Here is a 13,258-nt window from a genome sequence, read left to right as displayed (position 1 = left end):
GGGAGGCTACCCTCTCGTTCACCGGGGTGAACCCCAATGTGCAGGCGCCCAGCCGGGGGTTAATAAGTATACCCACACCTGCTCGACGCCTCTCACCATGGGCAACTCCAGAGTGGAAGAGAGTCCAGCCCCTCTCGAGAGGGCTTGAACCGGAACCCAAACTGTGCGTGGAGGCAAGTCCGACTATATCTAGTCGGAACTTTTCTGCCTCGCACACCAGCTCGGGCTCCTTTCCAGCCAGAGAGGTGACATTCCATGTCCCAAGAGCCAGCTTCTGCAGCCGGGGATCAGACCGCCAAGGTCCCTGCCTTTGGCCGCCGCCCAGCTCGCACTGCACCCGACCCCTTTGGCCCCTCCCACAGGTGGTGAGCCCATGGGAAGGGGGACCCACATTTCCTTTTTGGGCTTTGCCCGGCCGGGCCCCATGGGCGAAGGCCCGGCCACCAGACGCTCGCCTTCGAGCCCCGCCTCCAGGCCTGGCTCCAGAGGGGGGCCCCGGTGACCCGCGTCCGGGCGAGGGAAATCTGTTTCCATATATATTCTTCATCATAAGGGGCTTTTTGAGGGGGATGCTTTGAGAATAATTGTCAATTTCTGTCTATGTGAAGCCCTTTGAGACTGCTTGTGATTTAGGGCTATACAAATAAACTTGACTTGACTTGATTGTTCTGGTGTTTTTTTAACTCGGCTGTATGTATTTGTTTGTTCACGCTGATTTCTCCGACTGCCCGAAATTTTCCATATTCTCAGTTTATGTGTATATCTGTCATCACAGGGACACGAAGAAAGAATCCAATCTGGCGAAAGCCCGTGCGGCTCTGGACTCAGAGGCCACAGAGCGTGAACGTCTGCAGGTGAAGTTGTCCAAGCTGAAGATTGATTTTGACGAGCTGGAAGCAAGGTGAGGCCCGCCCGGCCATTTTATCAAAAATATGCCAACAACAAAATGGATAGTGGATATTAGTGCTGACATAATTGCTTTGCTGCTGGGGCCACACCCCGAGGAAAATCCTCCTTGTGACTAATTGCAGCTCAATTGGACTTACAGTTAACCATCCCATATGTGGGACTCACGATGGGATCACCGGTGTTTGAGTGATGTTCCAGTTATTTCTTTTCTTTCTGTGTGTTCGCAATTGTCATGGTGATTGTTCTGGTGTTTTTTTAACTCGGCTGTATGTATTTGTTTGTTCACGCTGATTTCTCAGACTGCCCGAAATTTTCCATATTCTCAGTTTATGTGTATATCTGTCATCTCAGGGACACGAAGAAAGAATCCGATCTGGCGAAAGCCCGTGCGGCTCTGGACTCAGAGGCCACAGAGCGTGAACGTCTGCAGGTGAAGTTGTCCAAGCTGAAGATTGATTTTGACGAGCTGGAAGCAAGGTGAGGCCCGCCCGGCCATTTTATCAAAAATATGCCAACAACAAAATGGATAGTGGATATTAGTGCTGACACAATTGCTTTGCTGCTGGGGCCACACCCCAAGGAAAATCCTCCTCGTGACTAATTGCAGCTCAATTGGACTTTCAGTTAACCATCCCATAGTCGCACATCAATATAAATAGCGCATTTGACTGCGTCGAGGGTTTAATACTGTTTTTGCTCAGGAAGTCGCATCACATTCAAATCCTTAAAGATGAGCTGGAGTTTGAAAAGAAGCTGCATTCCGCGGTCGGTAATTACCATCACTATCGCTTATTTAATTAATGAAAATAAAGCTGAGTCATTTTCACGTCTCACGTAGGACTTGCGCATGGTCCAAAGCCAGCACGAGTCTCGCATGGTGGAGTTAGAAGCCGGCCAAAAAGTGAAAGATCTGGAGGAGGCTCTGTCTACAGAGAGGGAGCGGACCCAGAACAAGGAGGAGAGGTCTTTTTACAGCTTTAGAACATACCACAACGTTTGCTCTCATAGCAATTAATGTCTCCACGTTTGTCCCCAGGGTACGCCAAACCATGTCGGCCAGCAAAAAGAGGAAACGTCCGAAGGACAGCGAGGGTTTGAGCTCGGGGGGATGCAATGTGCCTCGTCCTAAAATCGCCCAGCAGGTCACTGTGGATGAGCAGCAGGTCACTGTGGATGAGCAGCAGGTCACTCTGGATGAGGTGGACTCGTACGGCAAATATGTCAGACTCCGCAATACAGTTGATGAGGTCAGTGGATGTGTCACAGGGGAACATCTTACGAAATTTGCACATTTTCCAGTAACGACTAACCTGTTGAGATCAATTTCAACTATTAGGATCAGAATTTGGGGAACTGGCAGGTGAAGCTCCAGATTGGATCTTCTGCTCCCATTGTATTCAAGTTTGCCGCAGAATTCATCCTGAAGGCCCACGAGAGTGTCACGGTAATCAATCTTATCTGGAAGATCTCAGATACAAGGTGCTCAATATTTCAATGACCTTTACATGCATCAGATCTGGGCGGCTGACGCTGGCCGAAACCACAATCCTCCCTCTGATCTAGTCTGGGAGACACAGTCCAACTGGGGACCCGTAGGCCAGGTCCACTTTACCTTGATCAACGCCAACGGAGAGGTGACACATCTTTCAAGCGACAAGAAGCAATATTTCTCTTTTGACGTCCGTTTTTCTTCCAGGAAATAAGGATGAGCAAAGCCACTGGCGCACGTTTGGAAGATGATGATGGAAATTCCACTTCCACCATGGGATAGAGGAAATGTAATTTCGGTTTCTTGTGTGTCTTGACATATGAAGGGATTGACAATAAAGCAGACTTTGACTTTTGACATGGTCACATTATAAAAATATTGTATAAATTACAATTAAATGGGCTTTTTTTAAATAAAATCTGCTCCGACCTGTTGTGAAATTTAATTGAAATAATTGAAATAAAGTTGTTGTTCTTTAAAAATGATTGAATTGGTCTTTTTTCATTCTGTGTAATTACATTCTGCTGTATGCACCAAAAAAAAAAAGTGTAATATCGGTTTCATCAGTATATAATTGAAACCGGAAGGTATTCGGAAATCCCTGCGGTCAGTAGAATATATAACGGCTGTGCAATGAGAAGTCAAGACATGTTCCACGAGAGCACGCGGTCAAGGCAAGAGTAATCTCGACGCAACATGCCCAACATGTGTAAGTCAGTGATGAATGTTTCCTGAATTTTCTTCCTCTTTTGCCATTCATTCATGATTTTCTTCTGCTTCCGCATTAGACACGCAAATTCTCGCGGTGGGCTTGGTGGCTTTTCTAGTACTGCGAGCCAATGGCGCTCCGTTGACAGAAGCGACCACCGTCTTGCCATCAAGCGACACCTCAAGTGAGGAGGAAACGGCGCCCTCTGACCTGCTGACCTCTGCTCATGTTTGGGACTCGGTTCTGGGTACCGCTAAAGAACACCAGAAAGCTGTAAGTGGAAATTCAGAAAGCACCTTCATTGTCTTCTCCTGGCTGAAAAACATATCTGACTTGTGACTAATTTCAATATCAGTTTGATGATGAATTCCAAAACAATGTCAACTTTCATTTACTGGAGCACTACAAAGCACCTCAGTTTCCAGCAAACTGCCCCAGCTCCAACTTTAGCAAGGTAAGAACCAGAAATGGAAAACCACCAGAGGTGGGAGAAAATACAGACACTGACACTTTCCATAATTGTTTGCTAGCATCGGCTTGACTTTTATGCGTAGGTTGAATAGATATTTGTTTTTTAACTGACCTAAATATTCTTTTTTCCAGGAGGCTTGCCTGCACAGGCTGGCCCAAGGTCTGTCCACTTACATAATTCTTCTCAAGCACGTGGAGAAGGAATATCCCGGCAGTAAAATTCTGTCTGAGGCCAAACACTACTCTGAACTCCTGCTCTACAATATCAAACAAAAGGTTGGCCAGTGTGACAATTTAGGGATAGGAAATGAATTTTGCTGTTACTATAATACCTATTTTGACATTGTGTTGCTTACTCTTGTCCGGCAGATGAAAAAAACAGAAGAGGTCACAGGCCTGAGTAGCAATGAGGAAGAGAGCCTATTGAGGTCACTGTACCACCCCGATGCTTTCCACAGAAAGATGACGGCGCACAACATCCTGCGGAAGCTCTACATCTTCATTGTTGACGGCGAGAGGGCGCTGAGGCGCAAAGAACGGCGAAGGGGAAAACATGCCAAGGTCTTCGCCATGTTTAGTTTATTGCGGTAGTCACGTCCGCCACTGAAGCCCGTCGGAAATGTTGGGCAAAACATGAAGTGAATTAAGTTGTTGGATCTGCACTGACGTGTCGTAACCCACTGACGGATTGATGATGTATTTGTTTTTGCATGACGCACTGAGTTTTTTAAATTTTTTATTCTGTAGATAACCTATTTATTGCTCATTCAAAAAAGCCATTGTGAATCTAAGACCTTATTTATTGCAAACAGTCGTATGAATTATTTAAAGAAGATATTTATTACATATTATTGTTTTTATACTTGAAGGCATGATAATTATATTTATTTTTTAAACGGAATGTATTTTTAAAACATGAATAAAACTATTTGCTTACTTGTGAATTGAACTGCTTGATTTATAACACTTTGGCAGGTGTCTTTTGAGAATTTCACTTATTAGATTGAACTACAAAAATCTCTTTTTCTGAGATTCAAAGACATCGTATATATATATATATATATATATTTGCAAAACTGAAATATCGTAAGGCCACTTATGGGCTTTACTGTCAGACATTTATTGACAAAAACATGGAACAGACTTCAAGACAATGTCGTAACAATAACAAATAAATATCTCAGACCAAATTGACTTTCAGGTGGCCAACTCGTCGTGGTCTTCGGGTGGAGGTTGTTGATGCAGGTGCACGTCATCCTTCTTCAACCCCAAAGTAAACTGAAACGAAGCAAAAACAGCCAACGATACATATGTCATTGTTGTTTTTGACTTAATCTGCCATTTTTTTTAAGGTTCTCTTTCTACATATTTACCAAACACAAGCGATACATTAACTTCAATACAAAAAAAGGGCACTACCTCAAATACAACTTAGAAAACAGTTTGACTGAAATGGTAGTCATTCAATAAATAAATATATGCACATTTTCTTTTTCAAATTGCAGCCTTTGCGGTTTTGAAAATTGCAGTTGATCACATTGCAACGTCGACTTGAATTCTATTCATCTCTCAGTTTTAATGCACAGACAGACACACGAGAGAAAACGCTGACACAGAAGCAGTGGATGACGCAAATCAGTGTTGCCGCAAGCAGACCTGTTGCTGAGATTGTCTCATGTGTTGAGACGAGCGACACTAGACGGTGTTCAGGTGAACGTCACCACCAAGAATTTACCGATAACGACAGTGGAGTGGTTTTCACTACAGGTAAACAGCTGGCAAATGTGACAAAAATTCCAAAATCTCGTAGAGAAAAGTTCCTACGACAAATAAAAGCACAAGAAAAGTTAAAAGAAAAATTGGAAGTGAGACGTAAAAAACAGGAACTAAAGAGAATGATGAAAAACTCTAAAGAGAAGGAACAGTACAGTCAAATTGCATAGGTAAGAAAGGAAATTGGGTTATATTAGAACCCGTTATCAACAGGACAAGCGTTTTTGTGCCAAACAAAAGTCCTATTTTACACAACGTTGTCAGACGGATCATGAGTTTAAGAAGAAAAACCTTTCCCGTTTCTCACGTCGTTATAGGACAGATGAGTGTTTTACGATGAGACGACGCGCTTACATCACAAAACGTTACCGTGACGATGTTGGGTTTCGAAACAGGCAGCGCTCTTACATGACACGCCGTTATTTAAACAACCCTGAATTCCGATTAAAACATCAGGAAATCATGAGGCGCATAATGGCAAAAAAATCTGATTCACTGAAGACCAAAACAATGCGCAGAGTAAGTACGCTTTTGAAAAAATACTAAGTCATAAACCGACTATGTAGGGAGCGAAATGACTGTGTGCTCATGAAAGCTGTTGAGGTATTCAAAGCCCAAATTAAGAATTGCCCCACATTTGTCTGCACTGTTTGCCACAGAGCATTGTTTCCGAACCAAGTACGCGCTTGTCAACGTAGATTTTATAAGAAAAACAGACATGTTGTTGCAAGTTGTCTCACGGGACAATTTGTCCATATCTGTGATGATGAATGTCAGGCCTCGTGCAGCGTACCAGCTGAAAGAAAACTGGAGTGGATATGTCACACTTGCTATAGTCACCTCAAAGATGGTAAAACGCCTGCACTTGCTGTTGCGAACAATCTCACACTCTCTGATATTCCAAAGGAACTGTGTGGATTGAACATACTGGAGAGACACCTCATTTCTAAATGCATATCATTTGCCAAAATTGTACCTCTTCCCAAAGGTCAACAACGAGCCATTCGTGGAAATGTGGTGTGCGTGCCATCGAAAGTACAAGAGACGGTCAATGTCTTGCCCGGACTAAGAAGTAAGTCACAGATGTTGAGAGTGAAACTGAAGAGACGGCTTTGCTACAAAGGCCATCAGTTTTTTCAAACTGTCACTTGGTCTAAGCTAATGAGCGCTCTGATGAAACTGAAACAAGTCCATCCACAGTACAGAGACATAACCATTCGCGACGATGCGGACCTTTGCGACCCAACCCTCACTGACGATGAGAGCAGCTCCGATAAAGCGCAAATGAGCGACAGTGAGTACAATGAGGAAGCTCTGGAGGAGATGTACAGATTTGAAAGTGATGCTCTGTGTGGGATGAACAGTGACTCTCAACATGACAACAGTGGTAACAAACAGCAACAAGAAAATTCGGAAGACGGTGATCAACCAAATGGTGGAGTGATACTTGAATCATGTCTCCAACCCAATGATGTGGCAGAGGAAATTATGAGTTTTACAGAGGGCATTTATTGTGTTGCTCCTGCAGAAAGAAACAACCCAGTAAGTTTTTTCAAGACTCCCAAGCTTGAGGCCATGGCTTTTCCGGTGCAGTTTCCCACTGGTCACAACACCCTCGATGAAGAGAGAGCAATAAAACTCACACCAAGCAAATATTTCAAAACCCGTCTGAGTTGCGTGGATGAACGCTTTGCTCGAGATACCAACTACTTGTTCTTTGCCCAGTTTGTGACTGAAATTTACCAGGCAACGTCGAGCATGACAATACAGCTGCGCAAAGGTAAGCCTTTTACCAGGGATGGTCGAAGGATAAACAATGCCATGCTTCAGGACAAACGTGAAGTTGAGAAACTGGTGCGCAGCAAAGATGCTGTCCGATTCATGACACCGCTGAGAGGTACGCCGGCCTATTGGGAGAAAACCACCAAAGATCTTTTTGCTATGATCCGGCAGCTGGGCACACCCACGTTCTTTTGCACATTTTCTGCTGCCGAAATGCGTTGGGAAGAGGTCATCACCGCCATCAAAGCGCAACAAGGTGAAGTAGTGAATTTCGCCCAACTTGACTGGGCTACCAAGTGTGAGATCCTACGCAGCAATCCTGTGACGACGATGCGCATGTTTGACAAGCGTGTGGAAGCTCTGTTCAGAGATTTGATCCTCTCTCCGGCGCAACCGATTGGTGAGGTCGTCGACTACTTTTACCGACTGGAGTTTCAACACAGAGGAAGTCCTCACATTCATTGCCTCATATGGGTTCAAGGTGCCCCTGTATTTGAGGAAGCCACGGATGGAGCCATCTGTCATTTTGTGTCTCGCTACATCTCGGCCGAGCTGCCGGACCCGCAGAAGGAACCGGAATTGTACAAAAAGGTCACAGAGGTTCAGATGCACAGCAAAAGTCACTCCAAATCGTGCGTCAAACACCAAGGTGCAAATTGCCGCTTTGGATTCCCCAAACAACCGTGCGATGAAACAATGATCGTCAGACCTGCGCCCGTCGACGACGACAATCGAGAGCAACGCAATGACGATCGGTTGGCGTCGAATGCCAAGCTTGTTCCCGTGCTAAATCTGCTGAATGAGCCTGAAACGGCATCCCTGACTTTGCCTCAGCTACTGGCTAAATGTAAGCTCACCGGTGACGAGTACATGAACTGTTTGCGCATGACGGCCTCGTCGAGTTCTGTCGTGCTTAAGCGAGAACCGAAAGACTGCTGGGTCAACAACTACAACCGCCATTTGCTTCTTGCCTGGGATGGAAACCTGGACATCCAATACATCCTGAATGCCTACTCTTGCATCGCATACATCTGCAGCTACATCAGCAAGGCTGAACACGGTCTGAGCCAATACCTGAAATCGGTCATTGAAAACTCCCGCTGCGCAAATGTCAACGAGAGCGATGAAATGAAGCAAATTATGCAAGCGTACTCCAAGAAAAGAGAAGTGAGTGCTCAGGAATGCGTCGCACGTGCGTGCGGCTTGCATATGAAACAGTCCTCCCGCATGGTGGTGGTATTTGTACAAACGAGTGACAATGCGCTGAAAATGAGTTATCCTCTCTCGCTCCTTGAGGGCAAAACGCAGGAATCTCATGAAGTGTGGATGACTGGCCTGCCGGAAAAATACAAATCCAGACCTCAAACAGAGGAATTTGAAGTCATGTGCTTGGCTGATTTTGCATCAATGTGCAGAATTGTTTATGGCAAACAAGCCAAAGGTAAGAATGTTTTGCCTCTGCTGAACGACATGGGCTTTGTCCAGAAAAGAACAGAAAAACATGCCGTCATCAAATACTGCAAATACTCTGAACAAAAGAATCCCGAGGAATATTACTGCTGCTTGCTCAAGCTGTACCTGCCTCATCGTGCTGATTGCCAATTAAAATCTGAACGCTGTCCTTCCTATCAGTTGTTTCATGATAACGCCTGTGTGCAGTTACCGTATAACGACTCTGTGGAGCGCGTGTGCCAAATTGTCAGAAGGAACAGAGAAAGGTATGAGAAATACAGTCGAGACATTGACAACGCCATCCAAGAGGTGGAGGAGAGTGGGCTCGTCATAAACGAATGGTGCCACCTGGCTCCCGAGAGTGAGTTGCAAAGACTCGAATGCGTTGAGGAAATGAATGCGAGAGATGAACCGAACGACAACGTGGAGGAAAATGTCCCGGACTATAACGTCAGGTCCAAAACAACGCAAATGTCCATCGTGACAGAGCCTGCTGCCATCGATCCCGCGGTGTTACGCGACATGTATCGTAACCTGAACCAAAAGCAAGCGTCCGTCTTCTACAAGGTCAGAGATTGGTGCATAAAACGTGTGTGTAGCTCAAAGCCCATTGAGCAGTTCTTCTACCACATCAACGGTGGCGCCGGGACCGGCAAATCTCATCTCATCAAGTGTATCCACGCTGAGGCTACCAAAATACTGCAGAGACTACCACGACTGGCTGAGGAGGCCGACATTTCCAAGCAAACGGTTGTTCTCGCAGCTTTCACTGGCACGGCTGCGTTCAACATTTCCGGGGCAACGTTGCATTGTCTACTCAAACTGCCGAGAAGTCTCAAACCCCCGTACCACGGGCTGGGCAATAAACTGGACGAAGTCAGAGCCGAGCTGTCCATCGCCGAAATACTCATCATCGATGAGATTTCCATGGTGTCGAAAGACCTCTTCGCCTACGTGAATGCCAGGTTGAAACAAATCAAAGGAATTAATTTACCTTTCGGTGGCATGTCTGTTCTTGCTGTTGGAGATTTCTTTCAGCTCCCTCCCGTGAGACAGTCCAAACCTCTGTGCGTGTACGATCCTACGCGGCTGGACCACTGGCGTGACGACTTCAAAAAGATCACGCTCACCGCCATCATGAGGCAGAAAGAAGATGTCGCCTTTGCCGAACTGCTGAACCGACTTCGCGTCAAAGAAAAGTCAGATGAACTGTCGGAAATGGACAGAGCTCTCCTTGCCACGAGGTACACTTCCCCAGAAATGTGTCCAAAGCATATTCTGCATGTTTTTGCCACCAATAAACAGGTGGATGGCCATAACTCTGCGATGCTGGAACTGCTTCATAAGGACATTGTGCAGATTGACGCGGATGACTACAAGAAAGACAAAGGAACTGGCAGAATGGCAAGGCAAGCTTCCCCTGTGCAAGGCGCTAAGAATGAGCTTCCGGACTCCATCAAAGTTGCCCTGGGTGCTCGTGTTATGATCACACGGAACGTTGATGTTCAATCAGGTCTGTGCAACGGGATGTTTGCAAAAGTTGTCAAATTGGTGAACTATCCAAATGAAGCCCGTGTGCAGAAACTTGGGTTGGAACTCGATCATGTGAGTAACGATGCGCGTGCTGCTAACCCCGTGTACATTGACAGACTGGAGGAGAAGCTGAACAAGGCTGGAGTGACGCGCCGACAGTTTCCCATCAAGCTTGCTTTTGCACGATCCACAAGGTACAAGGCATGACAACGTCACAGGCTGCAGTTTCGCTGAAAGGTGTTTTCGAACACGGCATGGGGTACGTAGCTCTGAGTAGAGTGACTTCGCTCAGTGGTCTGCATATTCTGCATATGGATGAGAGAAGGCTTCATGCAAATCCACAAATCACTGCTGCTCTTGCTGAGATGGCAGAGGATTCTTTGGAGAGCGTCATGCCCCTCCTTCACGTGATGCCGTCGGTAGATCGGGCAAATCACCTGGTTGTCGTCCATCATAACACCGAAGGGCTGTCTTGTCACGTGCAAGATATCGTGTCTCATCACAAACTGCTTTTCGCTGATGTTTTGTGCTTCACAGAGACACACCTCCAAGGATCAGTGGCCGATGGACGTGCTTGCTTGGAAGGCTACACGATGTTTTGCAGGAACCGAAGTGATTCTTACACAAACTGTCCTGACTTGGCGACAAAACGTGGTGGCGGCGTAGGTATTTGTGTCAAAAGTCACATCGCGGCCCAGGAAAAGAAATACGTTCAGGGTGTGACCGACATTGAATTTGTTGTGGTGAAACTTGAAGATCCCCTCAATGTGTTGATTGCTGCCGTTTACAGGCCTCCAGGCAACAGTCTGCGCACTTTTCTGCCAAGCTTGGGAAATCTCTTGCGGTACCTTGAAGTAATGGAGCATCATCAGATCTTGGTATGTGGAGATTTTAATGAAGATATGCTATCTGCCTCATTCAAGCCCATTCTTGATTTGTTCCGCTCGAAAGGCTACACGCAACTCATAGCCACTGCTACCACTGACAAAAACACATTGCTTGACCTCATTTTTGTCTCTCGACCTCAGTGTGCCCTTCATTCAGGTGTCCTGCAAACGTACTACAGCTATCACAATCCTGTTTTCTGTGTTTTGACCAGTGAAAGGTAAGTCACAGCTAAATCATGCGGTTCAGCATTTTCTAAAACAACAAGGATGGAAATCGAAACGTGAATGGTGTCGTAAGTGTATAATAATAGTGGTGGGATGCGGTGGGTGATTTGTTGACTTGAGGAAAGATGGGATCCGGAGTGGAAGTGCTCATTACTTGACCTCTTTTTCTTTCTCTCGGCCTCTGTGCTTTTTATTCAGGTTTCGTGCGAATATACAACAGTTATCACAATCCTGTTTTCTGTGTTTTCACCAGTGAAAGGTAAGTCAAATCTAAATCATGTTTTTCCACTAGTTGGAAAAACAACGAGGACAGACGTCGGATGGCGTAAGTGTATAACATTAGTGGTGGGATGTGGTGGGTCATTTGTTGACTTGAGATGAAATGGGATCTGGGGCTCAGAATGGTAAACGTAATGTTGCCATTAGCCTCACAATTTCCACATAGAAAATAACTACCAACCCATGTGGATAGCGATAGCTGGAAAAGCAGCTTTATACTGATCACATAAATTGGTGGCAAACACAATGAAATCCACCCCTATTTTGGACACTGAGGTTTCTGCGTGATGCTAGCAATTAACCTGTTGCCTGCCTGGCATTACAAATGGAGAAAACATCGAATTGGAAAATAGTTATCGATGGCAAAGGTTTGCTTGACACGAGAAGCATGCTTCAGAGTGAGTGAAGGGGAGACGGAGAGGAGTGGCCTTTTTAACTTGGATTCACTTTTATTATTTTTCGATGGTCCCAGGCAAATCATAGAAGAGTGATGAATGGAAACAAACCGTGAGTAAAGCCTTACATGAAACTGTGATTAAAAAGTATCATGAGGAAAGGTGGTCATACATGTAAAGACAAGGACAGTTGATGTAGCTGAACTCATGTCTGTGGTGGTAAGTTGAGGATGGGCCTTTATGTTGATATGGAATGGGGGTTGGTGTGGACTCAAGTTCAGTTAAGGGAAGGCCAAGGCTTTTGAAAATTTCTACAAGCCTTCCCTTAACTAGATGTAACTTTTTAAAATTTTAAACTTTTTAGACTTTTTAATTAGCTTTCAAAAAGTCTTCCCTTAACTCAAGTTGATTTAACTTTTTAACTTGTAACATTTTTAACTTTTTAAACTTTTAACTTAAAATGCTCACTTTCTAAATTTTTAACTCTTGTAACATTTTTAACTTTTTAAACTTTTAACTTAAAATGTTTCACTTTCGAAATTTTTAACTTTGGAAACTTTTACATTTTTTAAACTATCTGAGACGAGTTAAGGGGAGACTTTTTAACGTTTGACATGTTTTTATTTCTGATTTTACAAGCACATTTTAAAGATGAGTTCTAGAAAGGCCTTTTAAACTTTTTTTTTTTAATTGTTTTTCACATTAATTACTTCATTTTTTCATGTATTATATTTTTTCGACGTCATAATCGTGAGGCGAGAACAGAAAACAGACGAGGTAAGTTTCTCGTCATTAGACATGTTTTATCTTTCTTTCAAAAGACACTAAATGCTGCTATTTCACTCTTCTGTATTTTAACAGTTTATTTTATGTGGCGAAAGCAGCTCATCCACAGTCCACTGACCAAAGACATCCTCTCTTCGGCCATGTACCAGCCAAATGCCGCCTTAAGTCCAGGAAAAGTTTTCTGAAAAGTGTCCCACCCCTCAGTGAAAGAGTCATTCGGCGGGAAGAAAGACTTGACAATCTTCCACCAGAAACTACAATGGAGCTTAAGGCAAGCGAGGCAATGACCCCAGGAGCAGATACCAATTATGCAACGTGGAAATGCCTAAATAGACTAAGATCTGGTGTTGGACGTGCACAAGTCACTCTCGCCAAAGAGGAGGATCGGAACAGCAAGTGTGACTGTGGCACTGAACCACAGACCATGCAACACCTCCTCATGTGCCCCTGCTGGAACATCCCTGCACAGCATCGAATTTAGCAGAGTTTAACGAGAAGGGACAGAAATGTGTTCAGCTGTGGCTCAACCACATCTAGCCAAGCCTGTAACTAACTGCCTTGTAGCCAC

The 13,258-nt window shown here is 44.8% G+C and overlaps 1 protein-coding gene across 2 annotated transcripts; it reads left to right on the top strand.

Moving 5' to 3' along the window:
* Window positions 1–932: 932 nt before the first annotated feature.
* Window positions 933–2,883, top strand: LOC133155367 (lamin-A-like). 2 transcript variants are annotated; one of them, XM_061280626.1, is made up of 6 exons: window positions 933–1,386; window positions 1,611–1,674; window positions 1,748–2,156; window positions 2,246–2,353; window positions 2,424–2,543; window positions 2,606–2,883. In XM_061280626.1, the coding sequence occupies exons 3-6, from the start codon at window positions 1,959–1,961 to the stop codon at window positions 2,678–2,680; spliced, it is 501 nt and encodes a 166-aa protein (XP_061136610.1). In that variant the 5' UTR covers window positions 933–1,386; window positions 1,611–1,674; window positions 1,748–1,958; the 3' UTR covers window positions 2,681–2,883. The 2 variants fall into 2 exon arrangements, with proteins under 2 accessions (XP_061136610.1, XP_061136609.1); XM_061280625.1 differs by lacking the exon at window positions 933–1,386 and having other exon boundaries at window positions 1,449–1,674.
* Window positions 2,884–13,258: the final 10,375 nt, after the last annotated feature.

The sequence above is a fragment of the Syngnathus typhle genome, linkage group LG6 (genome assembly GCF_033458585.1).
Source record: "Syngnathus typhle isolate RoL2023-S1 ecotype Sweden linkage group LG6, RoL_Styp_1.0, whole genome shotgun sequence".
NCBI classification, from domain to species: domain Eukaryota; kingdom Metazoa; phylum Chordata; class Actinopteri; order Syngnathiformes; family Syngnathidae; genus Syngnathus; species Syngnathus typhle.
Note: the sequence above shows the minus strand (reverse complement) of the source record. Positions and strands in the feature narration are given on the sequence as shown.

What these genes read in the sequence shown, in the direction of transcription:
- LOC133155367 (XM_061280626.1), top strand. Translation starts at nt 1,959, where the DNA reads ATGTCGGCCAGCAAAAAGAGGAAACGTCCGAAGGACAGCGAGGGTTTG. An exon ending in TCCGCAATACAGTTGATGAG is followed by an intron (nt 2,157 to 2,245) that starts GTCAGTGGATGT and finishes TTCAACTATTAG; the next exon opens with GATCAGAATTTGGGGAACTG. An exon ending in AGGCCCACGAGAGTGTCACG is followed by an intron (nt 2,354 to 2,423) that starts GTAATCAATCTT and finishes TACATGCATCAG; the next exon opens with ATCTGGGCGGCTGACGCTGG.